General features: G+C 36.0%; 1 protein-coding gene across 10 annotated transcripts in view; it reads right to left on the reverse strand.

The window, feature by feature from the left end:
- Positions 1-27,461, reverse strand: part of GPHN (gephyrin) — a 234,562-nt gene that overhangs the window by 100,867 nt on the left and 106,234 nt on the right. For 5 of the 10 annotated variants that reach the window (XM_081937721.1, XM_081937717.1, XM_081937716.1 and 2 more), the window contains exons 5-7: positions 17,016-17,054; positions 3,844-3,938; positions 378-444 (exon numbers count right to left, since the gene is read on the reverse strand). In XM_081937721.1, coding sequence (XP_081793847.1) covers positions 378-444; positions 3,844-3,938; positions 17,016-17,054 — 201 coding nt within the window. The remainder of the gene's footprint in view (positions 1-377; positions 445-3,843; positions 3,939-17,015; positions 17,055-27,461) is intronic. The other 5 variants (XM_081937713.1, XM_081937720.1, XM_081937719.1 and 2 more) reach the window with 1 other exon arrangement.

Raw genomic sequence — 27,461 nt, forward strand, 5'->3', positions numbered from 1 at the left:
TCAGACACGACTGGACAGGGAAACCTTTACTTTAATAAATGGAAGTTTGAAGGTTTTACAGATTTTAATCCTAAAATGAGATCCAGTGTGGTATATGGATAAAGTGCTGGACTACTATTGGGAAATTCAGGTTCTAGTTCATCCTCAGCAATGAAAGTTCCCTGGCTTTTGAGCCAGTCATTTTTTTCTTAACTCAGCTATCTCACAGAGTTATAGTGGGGAAAAATAGATGGAAGGAGTCTGAATGAAAGGTATTCATTAGAATAATGCTCATCTTTCCTGCTAATTACACTACATTAAAATACGTTTACTACTTATGGAGGTAAATTTTGTAATCATCAACGTATCTTTAGTTCCTTATGAAAAACATTGCTTACCTGTGATCCTTTCTTGCTACCTGGAAGGTTAATTATGAGAGTTTTCCCTCTGATTCCACACACAGGTCTGGGGGGGGGGGAAGAGGAGAAAAAGAGAGGAGAGAGATGAGTACCAAGTCACAGGAAATAAACATTTTTTTAAATAAAACATAATTTTAATCAATCTCAAAAAAGTGAAGACTTAGCATTCATTCAGTGGAAAAAAGTTTTCTTAGAAATAGAATTGATTAAAGAAACCTTCATGATCAAATGAGTTTTATTTAGCTAATCAATGAAATACTAGCCTTTTCACATATATAAATATAGGTAGTCCTGGACTTATGACCATTCTTTTAATGACAGTTCTAAGTTCTGACCGTGCTGAAAAAAGTAACTTATGACCCATCCTCAAAGTTACAATTGTTGCAGCAGTCCCACAGTCATGTGATTGCAATTCAGGCACTTGGCAACTGGCTTGCATTCATGATGATTAGGGCATTTTGCTGTCAGATGAATAAACTTTTTGTAGGTTGCATGTGAATGCTTAGCTGTGATACTAAGACAGTTTTGTGCTTTGCTGTAATGTTTTGTTTCACTGTTGACATATATTGCTTTTGTTTTGGGTTTAAAATATGCAGCCATTTAAATGCTTTAGAAACAGCTCATTTCATTAGGCTTACTGTTGCTCAATGATGTTAAACCTGCTTATGTCAGCTGTCCATCCCTGAATATTGCATTTTCCCTAAAACCCTCATCAAGTGAAAAAGATTGATAGTGGATAAGAATGATCAATTGCTTTTCAGGCCACTCTTATCAGAATTGATTTAGAACAGCTTTCATATCTATTTGTGTACATAATATTAAAAACTACGTCTAAAATACAAATAACTGTGTGTTTTTCAAATACAATGCAACAAATACAAATATATATCTATATCTATCTATCTATCTATCTATCTATCTATCTATCTATCTATCTATCTATCTATCTATCATCTATCTATCTATCTATCATCTATCTATCTATCTATCTATCTATCATCTATCTATCATCTATCTATCTATCTATCATCTATCTATCTATCTATCTATCTATCTATCTATCTATCTATCTATCTATCATCTATCTATCTATCTATCTATCTATCTATCTATCTATCTATCTATCATCTATCTATCTATCATCTATCTATCTATCTATACTGCTAAATCGTAATTCTATTTCTAGTACATATCTACATACTAAAGCAGAATTCCAGCACTCTTGTGGAGTCTGTTTTCTTACTTGGTGTAACTTGAAGGGCTAACAATATGACACAAGAATCATATAAAATGTAATCTTAATTAAATTTGTTTCATGTCACTGTTATATTATGAAAGTACTATTTACTTTCTAGAAGGATAACAGCGTTGACTTACTGTTATTCCAAGAACAGTCTTTCCCCTCCTTGTATATCACTACAGCCCACCCTAGACAACAACTTTACCTTTGGATTTAGTGCTGCTTACAGAAAACCTATCATATATCATGACCTATAGACTATATAAACACAAACACAGGAACTAAAGCCAACAACAAATCCAGCTCCCAAGTTAGTCTTTAAAATAATGACAATAATATCAATCACAAGTGCAATAATTAATTCAGCTAGATCATTTTTCAATGTGATCTATGCCTATCATTTACAAGCCATCCATTTTGTTGTCCTTTTGTGTACTATATAGGAAAACAAACAATCCTGACCCCAAAGAATAAATATCTACGATTATAATATAATGAAATAATCAGCAGAAGAATATTCAATACTAAGTCAGTCTGTTACTGATCTTGTAGAACAAAAAAGATATTTCATGGATGAAGTTCTGAACTACAGCTTACCAACTTATCAATTCTATATAAATGAGACTGACTAGACACATAGAAAAGTTTATCTTCTACTTTTGTAAATTAGACATTTAGTGGAAAAGACTCAGGCAGCACTAGACTCCCAGTTTCTATCCTGATGCCTTAACTAGTACATCAGACTGGCTTTTCCACAAAGTTTCAATACACACAAAAAAGTGCTTAGTGAAAGAAACCAAAAAATAATATGCAATTCCCACTCGAAGGATTTTGTTTCCGTCTATCCTTTTACAACATTGTTATCTAGTTTGGAACATACTTCACATGGTAGTTTGGAACATACTTCACATTAACATTATGTTAACTCATAATTATATATTGTATTACCTCTCCATCAAACAAATATTCATGCATGATGTACTATATCAATGTCAAATATTTATGTAATTTCTTTCAAGACAAATGCTACCATTTTTTTTCATTACAGTCATAACTGAAGTTCAGTCAAGTGCATTACTTAATCACATTAACAGGATAAAAATTATTGTGTTTCTCCAAAAATAAGTCAGGGTCTTATTTTTTTTGACACCCCCCCCCCAAAATAAGTTCTTGGCCTTATTTTCGGGGAGGTCTTATTATTTTTGAAGTACAGGAAGCCCCTTAACCTCAGCCTGCAGCCCGCGGAGGGCCAGAAGTTCTGTCTCTGTTTCTGGCACAGAAGGGGCGTGGTACCTAGGGTTTGCAGAAGTGGCCTATGCGAGGCCATTCCACAGGGATGGCAGGTACATGTGGGACGCGTGAGGCAGGTTCCCCCCCTTCTTCCCAGGAAATGGCGGGGACCGGCTGTGCATGCGGTTAGATATTTTAGGGGAGGGTTTATTTGGGGGGGATGGCTTATTTTAGCGGATGTGCTCAAAAGCCCGATTGGGCTTATTATCCAGGGAGGTCTTAGTTTCGGGGGAACAGGGTAGTTCAGACTCATTTAAACCTGAGATTCATATACATTCTTCACAATTCAAAAGTATTTTCTTGAGCACTATGCACATTTATTTATTGATTTGCAAGATTTTTTTAAAAATGTCTGCTAGTATAAGACCCTTATAGTGAAAACAGGGAAATCGGTGCTAACTGGGGAGAAAAAGGATTCTGAAAAAAATAATTGCTACATAACAGGCAGTTTGATGTAGTGATTAAGGTTGGACTGACACCAGGAATGCCCACATTCTCATCCACCTCAGCCACAGAAGTTCACTGGATAATATGGATATCTCTCCCATATGAAAAGTAGGCTTTAGGCAAGCAGCTATCTCTCAGTGGCTGCACTATGGGATCGACAATCTATTTTAAAATATTGTTGTGTAGTCTACTGAAGCAAAATACGCAAAATAGTTTTGAAACCACTACATAACTACACAGTTACTATGTGAAAATTTTGCAACAGAGATTCAATGTCTTTTCTTTCTGATCTGTCAAAATACTAAACAATAAAAAAGTAAAAGAAATAAAAAACATACAAGAATAAAAGAAGCCATTTGGATATCAAAAGGAGGAAGGAGTGATGAATTACTTTTGTTTATTGCAGCCATTCCACTACCTTAGGTTTTCTAGAGAAAAACTTTTTCATATTTTTGTTAGCATTCTTACCTAGAGAGCATGCCCAGAGGTGTAACATTAAGTGATCCCATCAGCATTGCCAAGGCCATCCCTGGGGCCTCCCGTTCTATTACTTCTTTAGTAGCCTGTAATCAAAGATTAAACAGTAGACTGAGTGAAAACTACAAAAATAAAATATAAAGCTAAATTAAATTTCACCATCCCTTTCTTAAAATCAGTGCAACATGGGATTTGATTGTGAATCAATTTGGGCATATAATTATTATATACTTATCTCACTAAAATTAGCTTATGCCCATATCACATTCTGCCACAATGTCTGAAACTTGTTCTGTATCAGAAACTGCATCTTTCAATCACTCACAGTTTTGCATCTATAAATATTAAATATTTTTGCCTGTTTCTTTAGATTTCTCCTGGAAATCCAAATATGCTGAACATTTCAGAAAATTATTAGAAAGGATTGGCTCATATGGTCCTTCAAAATGGAGATGATTAAGTATTTTCTTTTCATGGAAGATTTATATTTTCTGTCTTTTTCTGTTGATTAATGATATAATAGATCTCTTTCTAATTGGAAGGCATTTGTATACTGAGGCAATCTTTGAGATTAAAATGATAGCTAGCTTTCAATTATACTGTGCTCTTACTTTAAAAAAGAAAAACCTAATTTAAAATGAAAGTTGTATGTAATATAAATATATTTAAACAAAATATAGAATTATAATCTTAAAGTTGAATCCCTGACTTTTAATCAAATGCACAACTCAATACAAAATACATGGCTGGCTGTTATAGTATAAGCTAATGTGAGGAGAAATAAAATTAGACAATTGCATAAGATTAGGCAGGAGAAAAAAAGAGGAGTTTTAAGGCAGAAAATCCCTCCCTATGTAGATGATTTATATTTGTAGCAGGTTAGTTTTATTGCTAGATTCAGGTTCCTTTGCTTTGGATTTCATGACCATCTATTGATCAATATTACCGGATGGACAAAGAATAAAACCCTATTTTTTGTGCAGGACCAGATGGTATAACTTAATTTTCCCCTTTTTTCTAACAGATTTTCTAGAGCATTTATAAAGAATCGGAAATCTGAAATTTAGGTAACTGGAAAAAAAGTACCAGCTACCACAAATCAAGGACAAGATTACTAACTGAAAACATTTGTTGATGACATAACAGCTAAACATAGTATATGGGCCTCATGGCCCATTTTAGCTATTATCATGTACACCTTGGTCCCATATCTTAAATTTCATATCATTTATGCCCCTAAACTTCAGGCAGGTTTTAATGAGAATGCAATATTGGTAGGACATAAGCAGCTCTTAAATTGGGTAATTCTGGTTCCAACTCTAAATTACTTTATTCCCACATGGCAATATTTCCTACTCCTTTCTTCTTTCACTACTTCTGCATTCACTAGGTGGAGAAAACCATGTTATTTAGATTCTGTTTTATAACAAAGAACAGAAACATTTTTCTGTTTCTCTTTCTTTCTTTCTTCTTTCTTTCTTTCTTTCTTTCTTTCTTTCTTTCTTTCTTTCTTTCTTTCTTTCTTTCTTTCTTTCTTTTTCTGCAAGTTTCTTCATTATTCCATCTTTGGAAATAAGAATACCACTTCAGAATTCTATGAACTGGACCAACATTGCTTGGTCTAATTAATTATTACTATCTATTTAATTATTATTGACAAATATATGAACCACTTTAGGAACAATAAATGAATGTTGTTAACTTATAAAATATGCCTATATAATATATAAAATTATATAGCGAAGAATAAAAAAATAATGAGAAAAAATGATTTTTAAAGTAATAGGTATTAAATACAATAAGTTTACAAAACTCAGATGAGAATTCATTTGCCACAAATAAATGATCAAATTAAATTCACTCCACCATAAGTGTTTCTTTACAATGCAAAGAAGCCATTGGGGAGGGGGGTTCCAGCATTAGGATAAATCTCTCCTTTTGTCCCACTTTCCCAAATACCCCCCCCCCCATTTTGAATTTTTTGTTTATCTCTTTTTTGTTTATCTCTCTTATTTTTGAGAAAAATTTATAGACCCCCAAATAGTCACAATTGAGCAGTCCTCTCTCAACAGAGGTGGAGGGATACGACATCATCTATCCAGTCTACAACATAGTCCTTTCAACAGTTCCAAGAAAGCTCCACATCCATTTGTACTATTTAGGTGAATCTGATGACACAGATAAATCTCCAGATAGCCTCAATGACTCTCTAAAAGAATGCAAATGACCAGCTGTCTGCAAGGAGTATAAATCCTTCCATTCTCTACCACCCAATCAGAGCTGAAGAAGCTTTTTGGATGAGAAGTGAAATGTCTTCAAAGAAAAACAAGAAAGTCCAGATGCCTCCTGAAAAAGCACCTTTGGGACAACTATGACCTGGATGACTAAGAATTTCCACAGCCACCCCAAATAGTACTTGTATATTTTTAAGCATGAAAATATAAAATGAATGTAGGACACTAGGCCGAAACTCACAGTTGTGGCTATAACTTAAAAACCAGCTGAACAACTATACCAAAAGGATAAAAGCCACTCGTCAAATGATGTTTTCAGCAATAGTCAAGAAGGAACCAAGTGATTAAAACCCAGAAGGAAAAGAAAATAAATGCCATCGGAACAATACATGAAGCAAAAACCTTTTAGAGATTACAAAGGGTCCTGTGGCACACCAGTTATTTAAATTCTTCTGGGTTAAGTAAGATTTAGGTAAGTGAGGCCTGAATAATAATAACAGTTATTGAAAAGAAGAGAGTCTGGTTCACTGATGTTGCTAAATACAATGATTGTAGGATTGAGGAAAAACAGTTGGAAAAAATTATATATACAGGAAAATGCAGATCAAAGCTAAATGCTTACGGAGAAAAGAAATCCGTTGTTATACCAATCATGATTGGAGCCCTGAGAGCAATACCTAAGACTTTCTTGTAATATGGATATATTGAATTTATTAGACCTAAACTCTAATTTTACAAAAAAAAACAAAAACCCCACAACCCCACACAACCCCATCCTGTTTCAAACTTAAATGCTAGCTGAATAATTCTTAGATCCTTGGTTAAGACTTGAATTATTAAGTTTTAGACTGTGAAGCTAAAGTAAATTACTCACACACAATAATATCCCAGCGAAGCATTACTTTGATGTGGTTGTGAGATTTACATACTCTGAGGAGGATGACAGCTATGGTTCAACCATGTTTGTCAGGGTTCATAGAGGAGCCAGATGAACAAGACCTCTTCCATAAACAATAAGTGAAATGTAATTTATAGAAGCCTATACCAGATCGGCTATTGCCTGGATCAAGAAGGACCCTGTTGGATGTTGGGAGTTCCTTGACATCTGGGGACAAGTGGGCTAGAGGGTGCATTATATAACATCCCTGTTATCTATTAACATTGTTGAAATAAAGATCAAAATGTATGTTTATTAAAATACGTTGAAAAAGTTAAATTCAGTGTGGTGAACTAATTTTTCACAATCAACAATTCAGAAAACTTTCAGTCACTGAGAGAGAAACATAGCAAGGAGCTGAGAGAAAAGAATTCAGTTTTTGTTTGTTATGCGTACTCAGAGAATCCTTTTTGGGCTTATGACATTTGCAATTTGAAAAACATATTGTGACACACTTGTTACATCACTGCCATGGGATATTTGTCTATTTACCAAATGATTGGTATAGTGGATAGTCGCTAATCACAAAATACCAATTTACAGAAGGCTAACTAAGAACTGCTTGGCATGCCAGGTACTCCTTGCGGCTGTGATTATTTTTAATTTATCAGTATGTCCCTTTACCCTCTACCGGTTGTACAAGGTTTGTGTTAGAAAATTGTGCTTTGCCTTCGAGTATGCCAATTGTCTTTTAAAATACTTTATTGGAAACAAATTTAATTAACAAAATTAAATCTAATAAATGTCTCTGAAAATCAGGTGCAAAGGAATGTTAAATTAGGCCCTGCTATTCAAGAAACCAGTGGAAACTGTTTTGAAGGATTCCTTATATTGTTTAATTCCATTTTTAAAAAATTGTCTCAGGATTAATGGAGATTTTTTCAGTTCAGTGATCTGAAAAAATGGATCTATCCCTTAGACCAGGGATGTCAAACTTGATTTCATTGAGGGCCACATGAGGGTTGTGTCTGACCTTGGAGGGTCAGGTGGGTTTGGCTGGGGATACATAGCAATGGTAGGTGTGGCCAGCTCATCACTCATGTTGGGGGAACCTGTGGTGGCCAAATGCTAAGGCAGGACTTCCTGGAGACTCTCATTATAACCTACCTACCTACCTACCTACCTACCTACCTACCTACCTACCTACCTACCTACCTACCTACCTACCTCCCTTCCTTCCTTCCTCCCTCCCTCCCTCCTTCCTTCTTTCCTTCTGTTCTGACCTAAGCTTCCCGAGAAAGCATAAAACACAATCTTAGTCCCCAAAACCCTCTTTTATTTATACGGCTGTGAATTATGGTCATTCACAGCCTGCAAAGCTTCACAAACAGTCTGTGAAGATTCTGACAGATGTCTGATCGAGTTGCCACAGTCTTTCAGGAGAATGTTGATAAGCACCCACTTTATCTCTCTTGAAATGCTGCCAGAGACCTAATTGACAATTGGGTTCGTAATGCCAAACTTATCAGAGTCAAACTAAACTTCTCAAAGCTTGAAATCACCAGATGAACTAATTGCTTTATGCCAAGGTTCACGTCCTGTTTATTCCCCTTTTATGCCTTATGGGAGGGGACAATTCTCTCCAAGCTTACTCCCACGTCGACCCTGTTTTCTTAATTGTTCTTGCCTTCTGGAAGCTCTGCGCATGCACACACTGGGAAAAGGCTCCCACTGTTCTTCTGCCTCCCTGATGTCAGACTCCAGAGGCTCCAGAGGCAGCACATAACTACCAGATGGCCTTGGCCCCCTCTTTGCCTCTGATGCAGAGCCCTCATCCGAGCCTTCCTCAGACTCCAGGACTGGCCCATGTTCCTCCCCAACCTCCTCATTGTCCGACTCTGCTGCCAGCTCTGCAGACTGCCGGCGGACCACAACACCTTTCCAACCCTTCTTTTTCCTTCCCTCTTCATTCTCCTTTCTTCCCCCCTTTCCTTCCTTGTTCACTTCCCATCTTTCCTTCTTCTTTTTGTCTTTCCTCCTTCCCTTTCTCCCTTCCTGTCCCTTCTTGCATGCTGAAATGCAAAAGGGGAAATATTTCTCCTTCTGTTTTGTTTTTAGTTTGTCTGGATAGCTCTCTATCAGCGGAAACGAGGTGCAGGGGTGCTGCATGCAGCCCCCGAGCTCCGTTTTTGCTGAGAGACACCATCGGCTGGTCCTTTGCTGTTTCCAGGCTCTAAGCACCTCTGTGAGCCTTGAGTTTGACATCCCTGCCTTAGACTAATGGATAATAAAGCATTTTTCTTAAAATACCAATTAATTATAATGAACTACTGACACAAAAATGAAATCTGAAACTATTCTGTTCTTAACTGAACATGAATATGAACAAGGAACAGATAAATGGTAACCAAGTATTAAAATCATGCAGCAGTTTAGATTCAGTTTGTTTTCAACCTTGCAGAAATAGGAATATGGCACCTGTCTGCAATGTGCTATATTTCTGTATAGATAACTATAGATATGTACTACAAATACTGTATATCATTCGGCTGTATCAAATATTACCAACCATTAACTTGAGAAAACAAGTAGTATCCACATACTGACCGCTTATTCAGTAACTGTTCAAAGTTAAAACTTGCTATAATAACATCATTTGAATAAAGTAAAGATTAAGATTGATAGAAGTAAAAGGAAGAAATATAAAGTTTATTTCATCAAGGTTAAAATAATATTTTATTATTTCTGGTAACCTTTAATGGACTTTTGCTGACACCAGGACTTAAATGACTACATTTATAGATAAGAAATGGGATATGGGAAGAAGAGATCTAAAAATTAAAATAATGCAGAATACAATATTCTGCTGACAGAGACAGCATCATAATGAATGCATAGATCTAGTCGCTACAATAGGGGTGTAAAACTGGCAACCCAAAGTCCAGATATGTCACGCACAGGCCACACCCACCCCAGCTGTGCAAATGGGAAAAATATTGTGAAGCATCATGTGAGGGCAATATGATGCCATGAGTTTGACACCCGTGCTCTACAGTATTTTGTCCTTACAAATATATGAAACTATAGATCTATAACTATAATCTAGATATCTATTAAATGCCAACTTATAATGTCCTGGGTTTACTGTATATCTTACATTTCTAATACCTCTTTTGCAATTATTAATTAATGTATTTTACATTTTTATCACACACTGTTAACAAAACAATTCTTAAACAAAACAGTTCTCAATTTTAAAAAAGGTAAAATCAAATCAATAGAAAAAAAATAGAAAAGCCCAACCCCACAACAAAGAAACAGAAAAGAGGGGAACCTTTATATATTATATTTATTAAGAGTCATAAATATAATATAATAAATACAAAATATTATTGTAAAGCATCAAAAGGTCTCTGCCATATTAAGGCATATTGCTACATCCTTCGATTAGGAGAAAATAGTGCCTTTTCCAAATAAATAGATCACACATTTCTGACAACAATTCCTTAACAACCGAAATAATATAATGTGCAATTTCTCAATATGATTCTTTTAGCCACCCTCAATATTAATACTCTTTAAATCAAAATATATCCCAATGAAATAGTTTAAAGCATGACTGTGCCAACTTACAACAGCAGTTTTGGAAGCTGCAGTTGTTAGGTGAATCTTGTCACATGACTATCATTTGCAACCTCCTACTGGCTTCCCCACTGTCTTTGATTGCTGGAAGCCAGCACTGAAAGTCACAAATGATACTAAGGTGACCATAGGACACTGAGGTAATTATTATTGTGAATATAATTGTGAATCAGTTACAAAGCACCCCAACTGCAGTCTGGTTATAGGGTGTGTTTATCCTAAGTTTCTTTTGCTGACTATTAAGCTACTGGGGATTCTGCTTCCTTGTTTTCAGGGAACCTCTCTTCCCCTCATTTCCCATGGTCACATTTCATTTCACTATCATTTTTAATATACTGTGTGTGTGTGTGTGTGTGTGTGTGTGAGAGAGAGAGAGAGAGAGAGAGGGAGGGAGGGAGGGAGGGAGAGGGAGAGGGAGAGGGACAGAGGGGGAGGGTGGGAGAGAAAGTTGTTTCTTTGCCTCCTTGGACCACCAAGACTTAACTAAGATTTAAATCATAACATTTCTTTAAAGCCTTCATGGACTTCCCAGTGATGATATCGCCCCCCCCCCCCCCCAGGAGACCACAGATTGAGAATTAGACTAGGACAGGGGTGTCAAACTCGTGTCAACACAGCATCCCCATGTGACGTATGATGACCTGTTTCCCCTTTGCTAAACCAGGCTTGGGCATGGCCAGCATGTGACACAGTCGGCCAGAGGGCTGCGAGTTTGACAGCCCTAGACTAGGCAATCTCTGTTTTTATTTTCAGTTGTTTTATCTCACTTGCTATTTTATTGATATTTAGTTTTTATTTCTACCATGGATGCTTTAATTTTTGTTGTTACATTGTTTAAACGTGTACAATAGAAAACTAGATTTCTGAGGCTCATCTTCTCTGCTTCTAAAAGGATCTGCAGTGGAATGCTCAAGTTTGAAGCAGGAATGCATAGAACTGAATATAGGGTTTGAAGGTTATTTTTGTGGTACTAGCTGTACAACAAAAGAATCTCACTAAATAAATAGTAGCTCCATCTTCCTGGGGTTCAACCTAACCTGGCTCTTCTCATCTAGATTCCAACTGTCTGTAGGTACCAGGACAAGTCTTTCATTGCATAACTGGAATGGTCTGGAGAGGTAAAATACAGTCGAATATCATCAACATACTGAATATATTAATCTGAACCAATATACAACCTCTCCCAGTGGATTTTTACAAAAGTTTAAAAGTAAAAGAAGTAAAAGAATTTTGTCACTTACAACCACCAACTGGAACCATCAATTGAAGAAGGATAAAAACAACTGTTGTGTCCCCAACTCTCCATATAATCCCCCAAAGATACTTAATAGATGTATCAAAGTCAGCTGAGAGGTCTAAAAGGATTAGAAGGAACCTATTCCCCCATCTAGGTCTGAATCTTGACTAAAAGCATTCAATAACCAATGTCTCCAAGTGAGCTTTGAAGTTGTTTCCCTAGCAGACTCCCAATAATCTTCCTAAAATGGGAAACCAGGAGACAGGGTTGTAGTTATCTCATACAGTACTTCCAATAGTGTTTGAAGGACGGCATAGCACAGCCTCTTTCAAGTCTATATGTAATACTCTCTCTCACAATGATGCACTGATTATTTTGGGAATCCAGTTTACCATACCCCTCCTTTTGTCCTCCAGGACAGCCAGAAAGGGTATACATCTAGTCCATAAGTGGTAAGGGTCATAATGAAAATCCTGCCTATAGCACTGGCACCCAAAGGCCTAAAGGTCTCCCACTTAGCATGGTCAGACATCAGCCTCTACTATATAACACCTTTATGCCAAATCAAGAGAGTGAATTATTTTATTAGTGAAATATTCATAAAAGTCACAGCTGCCAAGTGGGCAACCTATTAGCATTTCCCTATTGCAAAGGGAATGACCACTCAAAACAAGGCAGCTGGCCAATAGCCCTCCAATGCAATAGGATTCAGGAAATATGGGTTATATGTACCTGTGTAGTGAGTAGTCATTGACATTATATCCCCTCTTTAGACTGGATTTTTAATATAATCTCAATTGTTGATACTTTAACTTTCAAATGAATCTTGAAACAATATTCTTTCCTCATTACTTCACACCAGTGGTGGGTTGCAAATCCTGTTCCAACCGGTACGGTTAGAACGGGGCCAGCAGCATCCTCATGGATGTGTGCAGCATGTGTGCACATGCGCGCAACGTGTGCATGTGTTCAAGCCCCTCTACGACGCTCCACAATGCTCCAGCTGCTCTGCAGAGCGTCACGCAGGCGCTATACGCGCCTTGCACCTGCACGGAAGCGCAAAAGCCTTTAAACTCTGGTAAGGAGCTCGGGCGGGTGGGCCCTCTGGAGCACCATACCGGAACAATATCCGGTGCTCTGGGCTGGCTCCGGTACGAGCATACCGGGGAGTACCGCCTGCAACCCACCACTGCTTCTCACCCTTTAAATGGCAGGGTTATAATGCAAAGGCTTAATAAAAATATAAAAGCTTTGCATCTGGTCATCTGTGCTTCAAGAAGATGCAAGAAATTAGAGCAACTAAAATGGAAAGGCTCTAGAAGTAAAACAGTGCTGATAATAGCATTATCAATAGATTAGATTAACTTAAGGCAATACATATACCAAATGATTAAGAAGATGAACTTCAAGCAAGTTTTGTTAAATATATCTAAATGCATCAAACCTTGGCTAAAACATGCACTGTACAAAATTTAACATAGCGAGAGCAAAGACTACACCAATTAACATGCCACTGGTACCATGAGATTTGCAGGGAGCAAACTGATAGTGACTGGAAGTCATGGCTTGGCAAAATTAGTTGTACCTAGTTAAAGAGGAAAGAACAGTCTATTAAATTTGATGTACAATTATTTTTATGTGTATTTTTCTAATTTACAAAAGCTATTATAAATCTTCAGTGATTCTATTTATTTGCTTATTTATTAGGATTTGTATTCTACTATGCTCCTAAGAAGAAGTGGTTTACATGAAATAGTAAAAATGTAACTGACAATTAACAGCATTAACATCATACAAATAACAATAAATTCTAAAAATAACATCACATGAAGTTTAAAACCAATCCCATCCATGTTAACATACATGTATTATAATTTTCTCAGCTGCTATCTATATTTCATTTTCTTTTGTATTGTGTTTGTAATTTGGTTTAAATAAATTTTATGGTTGTTCACCACCAAGTATCACTTGTTTGAGATGGCAGCCATATAAAACAAACAAACATTAAATAAACAAACAAAAAAATTAAAATTTATAGGAATTAATTGACTGCCCTATCTTATCACTTATATGTACAAAAACTCACTTTGAGGAAAAATTACAAACTGTACATATAAATAATATGGAATTCTGACAGTAATATAAAGTAATCTTAAGTATTAAGTTTGTAATTTCAGTATTGACAAATCAATTTGCCTATTATATAGTGATCCAGTAATATACCAATTCTACACAAGAGTATAAAACTCAGTTTCAACATACAAATTAATTTTCTAGATGTAATTAAAAATCCTTGCAAATGCAGCCTTGTGTGATTCTTAGACGTTTAGCTAAATTGAATTGCAAAGCTAAAGATAAGGAGATTTTTTACCTGGGAATTTTTAATTTGTATTTCAAAAATATCAATTTAAAAATCTCAACTAAAATGGTAAAACTCTCGAAGAAATTAATATACTGAATCCTTAATTTTGCAGTTCTTAAACTGAGGTGAGGTGGGATGAGGATAAAAAATAAAAATTCTGCTTTAATGGTAAGAGAAAAATGTTGCAAGTAACTCAGTATTCTTGTTTTAGTTTTACTAGAAAGAAATTAATTAGAGTACTGCCAGCCTCCCTCCTCCCAAAATTAAAATCTTATAAGTATAATAGAGAAACTTCCTTGAAAGTGATGCTAAAAGATTTCAGATGAAGAACTGTAATTTAGATTTATCCATTTGAGCAACAGATTTAAAACACAGTTGAAATGTCATACACAAGTCAAAGGGCAAAATGAAGTGTTTTTCAAATAGAAAAGTCAAGAACAGAATTTTATTAAGAATTGAATATCACGAACAACGACAAAAAAGCTATTCAAACTATGAAAGAAGTTGCAAACAGGAAAAAAATGTAAGAAATGATACATCAAAACTCAAGAATGTGTGTTTTATTTAATATCTGAGTTGGAAGCTCATTCTAGTAACTAGGAACATTTGTTAAAAAATACTTGCTCCTTCAGAACACATACATTTTCAAATGATAGAATATAGAAAATTTTACAATGTAGTGGCTGAATTCTAATTCTATCATAATGAAAGCTGTCAGGAAAGCTTCGAATTAAAAGCAAGAATTTTGATATTTGTGCCTTAATTTAGAAAAAATGCTGCAGCAAACAGAAGATTTCTAAGAAACCAGAACAGGATTAGAATTCTTCAAGAGTGTTTCTCAGTTTTACTACATGGAATTTGTGTCCATTTCAAATTATTAATATCAGAGAAAAGCAAAACCAGATGTACAATAATTGTCTTGTTATATTGGAAGTCACTGCTACCAGCAATTTAAATATACTTTATTTAATATGATGCCATCAATACATGGTTCAGGAAACAAGATTCTCTATTAGTTGAATGACAATGTGAGAATGGAAATTTATGTCAAGTCAGAAATTATACTGTATTTTTTAGAAGATTAAGAGAAAAGTTCCCAGGCAATTTCAATTGTGTGAAATCTTAACATTGAGACTAAGGAGAAAGACCTACTTTGAAGTTGGGGTTCTTTCTCAGAAGGTCCTTGCATCTTCTTGGAATACTGCATGGAAAGTTGCCAGAAGATATTTTAAAGAGTTTGTTACTGTCTTTTGAATAGCTAATGCCTTCTAGATTTTTTTCTTAAATAAAATAGAGTATTCAGTAAAAGGTTTTCCTTACAATTCTCTTTAAAAAGGTATATCAAATGAAATAATATCCCTAAGAAAAAAATAGATGATATATGATGGACTTACATCAGCTATTCCATTGAGAGCCCTTTCTAGCTTTTTCTTTAAATGTATCTTAGCATTGCTGGACTATTTTTCTATAGCTTATTTCTGGCTTTTTTGTAGACTATACACTTTGTTAACCAGAACAACAATTAGGACCTGTTCATCTCTGTCACTCATGTTAGTCCAAGAACAGAACTGGCATAAACTGGACATGACAACATATTACACAAATACTAAAGCAAATGTAGTCAATAAATATTCCTTATCCTTTTTTTATATACAGCCCAGTGGAAAGCATCCCCACTTTGCACTATTTCTAAACATCAAATCTCCCTGCTGCAAATCCTTATAGCTAGTCTTATCAGTAAACTTAGCAAAGAAAAAGCTATACAGCAGAAGATCTACTTTAAACTTTGTAAGGGTAATATTCTGACTAAAAAATAAATAAAGATACATTCTAAAAATCCAAGCATATGGTACTGAATAAGGGTAAACTGGAGCCAGATCAAAACATTTTTCTCTTCTTCACATTTTTAATTTTTTGATGGAAGAGTAAGCAGTATATAAACAAGAAAGAGCACACAATCGGCAAATGATTGGGATTGCATAGAAATGGCAGTAGTAATGTGCAGTCAAATTCTAAGGCATCATGTGATCAACATAAGCTAGTGGTCAAACAGACAAGGCAGGAAAAAAAAGGCAGACATAGCAAATTGACAGAGCAGGATCAATTAGCAGATGCACAAATCTTCAGTGAAGTCAGCAGATGCATAATATCATTGGAAACAGTGAAAAGAGGGGAAAGGTTTGACAAGAGGTAACTGGGAGTATCCATCAATAGTCACATACAAGTGGCAGCCAGAACTCATGGGCAAAATGTTAAGTAAATACTACAATCAAAGGTAAAGAAGACCAATTCCAGGCAATCAAGCAGCAAACAGTGCATTGCAATGCCAGGTAGCCAGCAAGTAGGCAAAGCAGAAAGAAAGCAATGAGAGCCATATCATTTTTTAAAAGCAAAGACTGAATAGGGCCATGCCCATGTATGATTAGAAAAAGCAGCTGCCAAGGAAGAAAAACAAAGCTCTTGATTGGGGCTGTTAATACACTATTATTCTGGTAACTAAGATTACTGTAAGTAAAAGAACCCCAGAATTTGGATGCTCTTGTTCTAATAAATAATATAGGGCAACATAGCTATATGAAAATTCACAAGAATACAGAACACAAATGGAGATGAGGCTAAGCCTTAATGCCTGATGGAGATCTGGGGATCCTCCAATAAACAAAATTAAGAACATGAGACTCCACAAGGAAATTTTAAAAATGAGTACGCATCTAAAATTGTTTTTGATAAATGATGCCAAAATAAAACAAACAAAATACTAGCAATGAACTGGATTAGAAATCATTGGCTGGGATTGAAGATATTGCTTACCCCTTTCTGGAGCCCACAAAATGGGAATGTTGGGAATTTCTGCAGCAGAAAAACAGAAGAGAAAAAGGGATTTCTGACTCCCAGATTCAAGGAAAAGCAGATCAGTTAAGGGATGATGATGTGCTTATAGCATAATAAGAACTGGTCAGAACCTTTGCTCATTCCCAGATGCAAACATTTTCTGAGATTTGAGAAAGGTTTGAAAAGCACAGAGCATTTAGTATTGTAATATTCCATCTCTATTCACAAAACGACACCACTTACCTGTAATTAATTTTCTTAGGAGAGTTGCCTCCATAAAACTTACACATGGAATGAGGCAATATCTTTCAATGAAATATGCCACAAATACAAAAGAAAACAGACCGTTCCAAATGAATATTCTGTAGACCGCACCGAATAGTAGAAATATTTTGTAAGCAAATCAGTACATTGGATTAAAGTCAAATTCACATTTTTGCTTTACAAAAATATTGGTGTTTTGCAATGAGACTTGCTTGCTGCAGTTAAACAATGTTTGCTTGCTTATTTATTTATATCCCACCTTTATCATTTTATAAATAATTCAAGGTGGTGAACTCATGCAATATTCCTTCCTCCTCCTATTTTCCCCACAACAACAACCGTGTGAGGTGAATTGGGCTGAGAGAAAGTGACTGGCTCAAAGTCACTTTGAGCTTTCATGCCTAAAAAGGGACTAGAATTCACAGGTTCCTGGCTTCTAGTCTGGTGCCTTAATCAATAAAACAAATTAGCTCTCCAGTTCTTCTATATTGGATAACAAGGATAACAACTTTTTTCATTAAAAGAATAGGAAATATGAACAAATTAAGTGTGAACATTAGAAGAGGTCTCAGGAATCCTTGAATTTAATATCATCTAAATATGATACATTTTTAATTTGAAAGCAGTATAACTAATGAATCAGTTACCCTTTGTGATCTCTTTAAATGATAAATTAATGTGTCTATGTAAAATAATACAAAATAGATGAAACAAGAAAAATATACTAGTGCATATTATTTTGCTTATAATACCCTGTTTTCCTGAAAATAAGACCTCCCTGGATAATAAGCCCAATCGAGCTTTTGAGTGCATGCGCTAAAATAAGCCCTACCCCAAAATGCCCTCCCCTAAAATATTTAACCGCATGCGCAGCCGGTCCCTGCCATTAATAATGAAATTTGTATACTCTTCCACTCTCAATAACTCTGGGCAGCTTACAAAAATTTAATGAATTGCAATAAAACATAAAAGATAAAGACAAAATATGGTAAGAGCAATGAAGCGATTCTCCCTCAGCACAGATCTGGGTGAAGATCATATACTCTCTCTCTCTCTCTCTCTCTCTGTGTGTGTGTGTGTCTGTGTGTGTGTGTATAAAATATATATATGAATGAAACTGATATAAAAAGCCTATTGTTGTTTGGATTTATATAGTAATTGGACAGAAGTATAAAACTATGTATGAATGTACAATGTTGTATCATCACGTTTATATAATTATATCATATATTTTACTTTAAAAAGAATATTAAGAAAAACTACCGTGTTTCCCTGAAAATACGACATGTCCTCATAATACAGCCTTGCCACATTTTTCTGGTGGGCAAAAATATACCCCCCCTGCATATAAGCTCCCTGGACAGCCCCCACCCCCAGCCAGGCAGAGCGCCGCTCACCAACCTCTGCAGGCTGGCCCACAACCATAGACCGTGTGCCCAGAGCTGCCACTGCCGAAAGACTCGGGTTGGAAGCTGCGGAAAAAGCCAGGCTGGGATGGCGGCGGAGGTGCCCTGGCTCCGTAATGAGAGCTGGGCCATGCATTGTGAGGCTGGGAGGCGGGTGAGAAAGAGCGGAACAGCTGCTCGCACAACCCCCCTCTCCAGCCGTGCAGAGCGCCATTCACTGGCATTTGGAAGGCGCAAAGCCGCGGGAGCTAGGCGGCAGCAAACAGGCGCTCATGCGGCTTGGTGATACCTCTAGGTCAGTGAATGGCGCTGTGCCCGGATGCAAAGGGGGTTTGCTGGGTGGCTGCTCGTGAGCGTGGTCGCTTCATGGCTGTTGTGTTGCGCTGCTACGACAGCGCAACACAGTCATTCGCCCATGAGGCTGTGCCCGGCTCTTTGGGAGTCCGCTCGCAAGAGAGCAGCCACCTGGCAACCCCAAAACAATAAACCCTCCCCCCATAATAAAGCCCAACCCATATTTTGTAGGTAAAAAGAAAATAAGACCCTGTCGTATTTTCGGGGAAACACAGTAGTTAGTAAAGTTATGTGCACTGTATTCATTAGAGAAAGAATTAAAGCATGTATCATGGATAAGCATGCGTGTGAGACAACAGATTACTTAGGAATGCATTATATATACTATTTACAAATAAAAATCTGAAAATAAAAAAGGTTGTGGTGTACTATATGGCAGGACATGGTCATGATCAAATATAATTTCCTCTTCCACAAGGAGTGCTGCAGCCTCTGTAACTCATCTGAGATTCTGGATTTAATAGTCTTATGAACTCTTAACACTTCAGTTAAACATTGCCTCCCTATATTTGTTATGAAACACACATTTCTCTTATCCCCATTCCCCATCACTGGCATGCTTAACAATATGGTACTACATCCTAGGTATATTAAAACTGCTATGACAAAAGCTACCATATTTGCTTTTGTTTCCATACATTTAACCAGGCTTTCTTGGACTAATAAACACATGCACACCCACACCCACACTCATACCTCAAAAATGTGTCTAAAGAACAAACAAAATATTTAAACATATGTGTTAGGAATGTGTTAATGTTCTGTTTCCTGGCTGTATTACTAACTGGTCAAAGTATCTTGTTCTGATATTATTCAATCGGGATATTTTTAGTATTTTTTATCATTTTATTGTTTTAAAATGTTTTTTTTAATATTTTTAATTGTCATATTTTTTCTTTTTGAATATTAAGCTGCTTGGAGGCATTGATTGAGATGGGCAGCTATAGAAATTGAATGAATAAATGAATGAATGAATGAACGAACAAACACCTAAATAAATAAGCATTATTGAAAATAAAATATTTGTATATACTCAAATAAATGTCAAGGCTGTTCCACATATATTCTACAACAGCCTTGGATTCCAGAATAGTCTGCAGAGTCAAAATGAATGGATCATCAAACAAATTAACTCAAAATTCTCCTTCAAGGCACAAATGATTAGGCTTAAATTATCCTACTTTGGACTCATTATCTAAAGACTAGCTCTTTCAAGAAGGCTGTAATACTGGGAAAGGTAAAAACAGAATAAAAAGGAGGATTACCAGCAACATGCCTGATGGACTAAGTTTCGGTTGTGATGAGTGCACGGTTGGAAGACGTGAAGTTTAGGAAGAGATGAAATCTACCTATGCGGTCTCTAAGAGTCAATACCAACTTGATGGTACACAATTCATCAATCAATTTTAGACACAAGTAATTTGTCTGCTTAATTTTGAATATCTACATCCCATTAACTAATCCATAACAATTGATTGGTATCTAGGGAATTGTTTGTCTAATATGCTCCAAAGCCGATAGTGGCACTGAAATAAATGATATCAAGTAATAGCCATGTTAATGTCAAAGGTAGCTCTATATACATGAAACACTGATGTAATAGCCAGACTAATAGAAACTGAAATAGTTTGATCATTTCCGCAATTGGAAGGCAAATTTAGCAGTTAGTAACAAGATGGACAGTCCAGAAATAGAACAAGAGTTGCTCATGAGAGTTGAAAACACTGTTCACAGCATCTATCTCCATGAAAACCTATTTTTACAATGCGACCTGTACCTGGGATGAGCAACTTTACTATGTGCTGGTAAAAGGCTGATAATGAAAACACATATCTATTATACAATTCCACTCCAAGACAGAGGTGGCTATGGATATGCCAATCAACAATGGTAATTTGTTTCCCGATTGTTTTCAAAAACTGTCTGTTGCACCACAGATGTACTGAAGCAAGTGAAGTTATCCATTGGTCTACCCACTTTTAACTGATATGAAATAAAGGTCCCTGAAATTAGAAAAATTAGCACTGATTACATAGACATGTCCATGAATATTCTTGGCAAAAAGCAGAAAGGAATAAGCAAAAAAGAAGGAAATGAAGGAATAATTCTGTATCTCAGAGGGAGAAAAAGCAGAGGTTCCTCCCTACAGTGACAGTTACAATGAAACTGAATGCAAAGGTGAAAACATGTCGCTTTCATAGTGGGTTACGACCATTTGCAAAATATCTTTCATATATAACAAAAGTTCTAAATGTGCATTTGTGGAATTGCACAGTGATGACAAGGAAGATCAAATCTGTTCATTTGAGGCAAAAATAGCTGACCTGTAAAAGTGATGGAGGCAGAAAATTTAGAGACTTCAGGAATGTGGTAAAATCAGTCAGCTTTCTTGTGGAAAGAACCCCATGTTTAGAGAAATAGGGAAGAACTTCATTAAAAGAATCTGTATCTTCAGTGGTCAGACAACTCACTTTTTTGCACATACACAAAAATACTTCAAGGAATTGACATTGTAGTTTCTCCTAATACCAATAAATATACACATAAACTGTGTTGTGATCAATCTGCTATTGCAGAGAATACACTTATTTAACCTGGAAATGAGAAATTAGAAAAAAAAGGGGGTTAGGTTAGGCCTATATAATACATCTCATTGAAAATGTGTGTCAGCCAGTCAAAAAGGAAATATCAAGGATTAAAGCAAAACAGAAATAATATTATCTGGATTATAACACAATAAATTAATGAATTAATATGGGTTTTTTGTTCAGAAGGAAAATATGGATATTAGAGCTGTGCATGATATAGAAAAAATATTTTATTTAATGTCTGGAAAAGATCACTTCATTCTACAAGTTCTGCTGAACAGTTTTGGGTCAACCATGATTTAGCAGGTTGAAACACCTTTCTCAGTTACATTTGTATTTATTTACTTTTTATTTATTTACTTTATAGATTACTTCATTCCACATGGCATCATAGCTGTACACTATAAAAAAACCCAAATCATCATAACTTAAAGCAGAATAGAGAGATGATAATGCTTAACATCTCCAAAACCTTTCACAAATTATTCTAACCAGAAATATTCCAGTATGGCATAACCCATGGCATGTCAGATCTCAATCTTTCCAAACCCTTCTTCCATTTGCCAACAAAATCCCAGCTTGGTGTATCTCATTAACTTTCCTGCCTCTCCCATATTCTCAGCAATTTTCTTTCCATTCCTGCTGCAAAGGCACATAGGACCATAATTTATTTTAGATAACAAGAAAACTCAACAGGGTTGACCAGCAGTCCACATAAGTAAAAAATATAAAACAGTCATTCATAACTGATACCTTCAAGGTATGTTGGACTATAGGCTCCCTTATGCTCAGCCAGCACGCCCATATTTAGAAACTGATATTTAATACCTAGAGACTGGAAAATACTGCTATAGAAGAGCTCCCTGCAATTTTCTTCAATGAATAGGTGTTTTAGTCAGTCAACGAAATAATAGAAATCATGTCCTAAATTACTGATTATCAATAAATAATTTCTGTTATCACCTTAAGAAGAAGAAAAAAGAAATCTGAAAGTTTCCACAAATTGGGTTGGTCTACATAAAACTAAAGTGGGAATAAAAAAGTCTTCCTAATATAATCCCATTTTTTAAAAAAAATATTAAGTTCTCTCCTACCTTCCTCCCAACCCAAGGGAGCTATGAGTAAATTGGAAGTGCACTTGGAGAGTAAATGGTCAATACTAAATCCATGGAAGGGACAGAGAAGGACAGGAAAGGCTCTGAAGCAGGATGGATAAAAATTGATGATTTAAAATAATAATAATATTTTTTTAGAAAAAATAAATCGGATTTTTAAAAATTTAAAACAGATTTTTTAAATTTTTTATCAAATTTATTTTAATAAAATGCTTTGGCAGTAAAGATCTATCTAAAGATAGTTTTCAATTTAAGGTACATTAATAATTTAGTTTATTCAGCATGAAATGGAGCTTAGTTATGTAACATGAGGCTACATATTCTGCAATATTGGGACTGTTGGTGAGTCAACAGTGGGTCAGAGGAGGAGCCGCTGCAGGACAGAGATGACAATTGCTCTTTAAAAATGATGATTTAAATCAAGTTGATTTAAATCAAGCCTTTCTACTAGTGATTTAAATCATGATTTAAATTGTGAAGCATAGATAAGCGAAAGACAATGGGACACTGACAGTAACTATTGGTGAGGGGGGGGGGGGAGGAGTGAGGCACCAAGAAAATCAAAGGCTGGCAAGTTAATAGAATGTGTGCCATGTTGGGACAACTGAAGGAAGAAACCTTTTTTTCAGCTGATGTCCTTGGCTTTGTTCCCACTCCTCCTCTATGAACCAGTGTTGCCTAGGACACCCTATTTGTACTTGGGTATTGATTAATCAGTCCCATTTTGTCCCGTGCATAGTCCAAAACATCCAAATTATGCATGCTTAGATTTGGGCAGGGAATACCTAAAACTGTTTTCCCATACACATGTTTTGTACATCCTTAATATTTGTACACTTGATAAAGCTTTAGAACCTATGCATGGTTTTAATATATCCGCTTATAATTCTCATTGTGTTGTTGAGTCAACAACACTATGAGGATTATAAGGGGATATATTAAAATTACTCCTATTTGCTAGCTTCTTATTCTGAGCCATATAGCACCTCCAGCTTTACGAAGCCAAGGTGCACTAGTGAGACAATATAGAAACATTACAAACAACTCACTCCTACTGGTGCATACTGACATTCCACATTTATCAGCCGGAAGACTCAAATCCACTTTAATATCAATTCCCAATGGAACGTCAAATGGGTTGCTGAACGCCCAGACATAGGAAGACATATAAATGAACCCCACAAAAAAGATGCCAGACTTTGAATTACCATATCAGCAACAGATAATCTTGAATAGGATTTGCACCTCACACAGCATCTACAGGGACTCTCTGTATAGATGGGGCATAGTATCCTCCCTTTAGTGTGACTGCGGGGTCCTAGATCAATCTGTAGATCACATTGTGACCAACTGTAAGCTGAAGACATAAACCAGTCCAGTATCTGTTTTTTTTGTTAATATAACACATATCTAAATTCTTGTACGATTTTAGTGTGGTGTGTGGTGATTTTATGCCTGTGAGAGAGAATATGTAGACAACTATTGTACATTTATTTATTTACACAATTTATGGCTGCCTGATTCCCAATGACAATAGTTGGCTTACAATTAAAAATAAAAAATACAAAACACAAAAAATCACAAGTGCCTTCCCTCAAATAATATATAACTAAATAAAACTCATCCAGCAACTATGTTAATCTTTACTCTTTCACAGAGTCTGTAAGAATAGTCAGGTCATTTACAGCTTCCTGAATGTCACCAGGATGGGAGATATCAATCTCTGAGGAGATATCATTCCAGAGGGCAGGTGCTGAGACAGAAAAGGCATCGTTCCTGGGTCCTGAGCACCACCAGTCTACCCAATCACACAGGACAGGCAGAATCAAGTAGAAAGAAGTGTTACATCTCAAATAACCAGGCCCTCTGCCATGGAAGGCTTATAGGTGATAACCAGGACCTTGAATTGCACCCAGAAGCCAAATGGTAACTAGTGCGGTTTACAGAGTGATTATGTCACACTGGCATAATGCTCATGTCACTGCATTCTGGATCAACTTCAGCTTCAGCCTTTCCTGAGGTGACTAGAGTGTGAATGACCATTTGAAGAATCTTTCGATCCAGAATAGGAAAGTAACTAATGAAGGCAAATGTCAAGAACTATGTTTTGTCTTGTTATGTTTGCCGCCGGGCAAAATCTGTTCCAGATGGCTTGCTGCAGCCTCTGAATTCCCCTTTGCAACTTTCAGACACAGTGCCAATGGATTTTATTACCGCTCTATCTCTGAAAAAGAAGTATGCTACCATCCTAGAAGTGGTTGATTTGTTTAAAAAAAAAACAATTCATTTCATTCCTTGCAAGAGCCTCTGATCTGTTCAAAAAACATTACAACTTTTTAGGACATGTGTTTAGGTACAGAGATCTAGTCAATCATATGATCTCATATCATAGATCTCAATTTACCTCCAGATTTTGGAAGGTCCTTTCCCAAATATTAGATGTAAAAATCCATTTGTCATTTACGCAACATCTAGCGATGAACAGATAGGCTGAATTACTGAATCATATGCAAGAACAGCATCCACGGAGTCTCTTTATCAACAAGACAATTGGGGCGAGTTGGTTGCCACATGTAGAATTTGCCTACAGAAACTTTGTAATCCTTACATTGGAATGTCTCTTTTTCAAGTGACTTATAGTTTGTACCCAAATGAAACTCTTGCATCTGAAGTTTTTCATAATCCAGACTTCTTGTGGGAAAGGCAAACTATACTGCATCTCTTAAAGAACAGCTAGATTTGGTAAAGTTTTACATACAGGTGAGTTGCAGATACAGATAAGAAAAGCCCAAGAGGGATTTGTTGTGGCTCTTTATGAAGTTATGAAGACTGACTCTTCAAGAAGCTGGACTCAAATTTAATAGTTCGTTCCCAGTGATTCAGTATCTAAATTCCAACTGAGCTTTCATTTCACATTGCCTGCATTGATGACAATTGATCCCATTTTGTATCAGTTATTGTTTCTGCTGGGACCATATCCCTGCAGTTTATGCCTGAATTTAACTTCACATCCTGCTGTTCTGTTTATGGGGATAGGTTTGGAATTTCCAGAATGTGTTTCCCCTGTTGTTGGCAATCTCAGACTGATCCGGTGGGGGGTGGCAGAATAAGGACTTTGTCCCCCTCTGTATATGTATATATGTATTCATGCTTGCTTATTTATTTATTACCTATTCTTAGGAGGGGGGATTTATTTTATTTATGAAATTATAAACTGCTTCAGCCTAGGCCTAAGTGGAAGCATCAACCTCAGCCTAAGTAATAAGAACAAGAAAATGCCCCAATATAAAACAAAATATATAATTATGGTAAAATAAAATTAATATAAAATTCCCAGGCATTGGGGGTTTTACAACAGTGAAATCTCAAGGGCTTTTGTAAAGTCAAGCTTTTATGAGCTGTTAGAAGGTCATAAAAATAGGAACTACTCTTGCCTTGGTGACCAATTTTTAGAGGACAAGATTCTCCAGAGAGAATGCCCCTCTTAAGTCTCCTTCTGTAGCAGCACTTGTTCAGTGAGGACATTCAGTGGGCATTGTGTGTCATCTATGGGATGAGTTGTCCTATAGATAAGAAGTACTGAAGCCAGAAAGCTTTACACATTAAAGTGCATTGCACTTTGAAAGTATCAGTAAATAGTGCAATGCCCATAATATTGCTGAAGTGATTCTACCTATAAATAAGCAGGCCACTGTATTTGGCACAAATGAAAGCTTTCAAATTATTTTTAAAGCCCATCATAAGTACTGTATGAGTTACCATCACCAGAACATCCTGATCCAAACATTAATTGGCTCACCATTTGTATCTGGTGAACAGTTATTGGTCAAGAAGAAAAGGATAAGTGAGAGATTCCAGATTTGTACCTGAGGTCTGTCAGGGAGATACAGGTAAGGGAGACCCTTGAGAAGGTATTTTGTATGACGCTGAAAGAAAGTCTGAAGTAATTAGGAAATATTTTATTTGAAGATAAGCTCAATTCCTGGAACACAGGGAAATAAAACATTAGAACACTTGTCAAAAACTTTTAATTGGGCACTCAGATTATAAAGAATACTGGAATAATGGGTCCATTTGGCTGGAAATGAATGGCAATGCAATATTTTGACTACAACTAGAAAGTCTATGAAATCCTGTGAAAAGTAATTGGGAACATTATCCATGCTGTTAGTTGAAGATTTTATAGATAAAATGAATACTTGTTAGCTAAGGCTCTTGGGCTCATCTCATTAGCTTTGGAAAAAATCTCTTACTTTGGATTACTTATTTAATTCCTCAATTAGTTAACATATGGAAACTTTTCTTAGGATTAGATCTTGAATCTTATCAGAAGAATAATGTCTCCAAAAGCTTATAAAAAAATAGCACCACCCCTTGTCCCTCAAACGGAAAATGTCATTTATAGAAAACCTTCCTCCTAAATACCTTAAGGAGTCTGAAACTTTTTTGAATTTGATGCAATTAAAGAGAAAAGAGGTATCTTTCATAAATACATGAAAGAGCTAAAGAAGATACTTTCCTGAAACAAGGTCCAATCAACTGAAAACATTGATAAAAATGTACAAAATAAATAATGGGTTTCCATGATGAAATAGCTCAAATGTAAAACGTGCTACTCAGAAATAATGTAAGAATACTATTTTTAATGTAGAGCAAGAGCAAGGCTCTAGTGCTCTTTATGACCCCCCCCCCTTTTAC

This window comes from Natrix helvetica (genome assembly GCF_964273705.1).
Source record: "Natrix helvetica genome assembly, chromosome: 1".
In the NCBI taxonomy this organism is placed as follows: Eukaryota; Metazoa; Chordata; class Lepidosauria; order Squamata; family Natricidae; genus Natrix; species Natrix helvetica.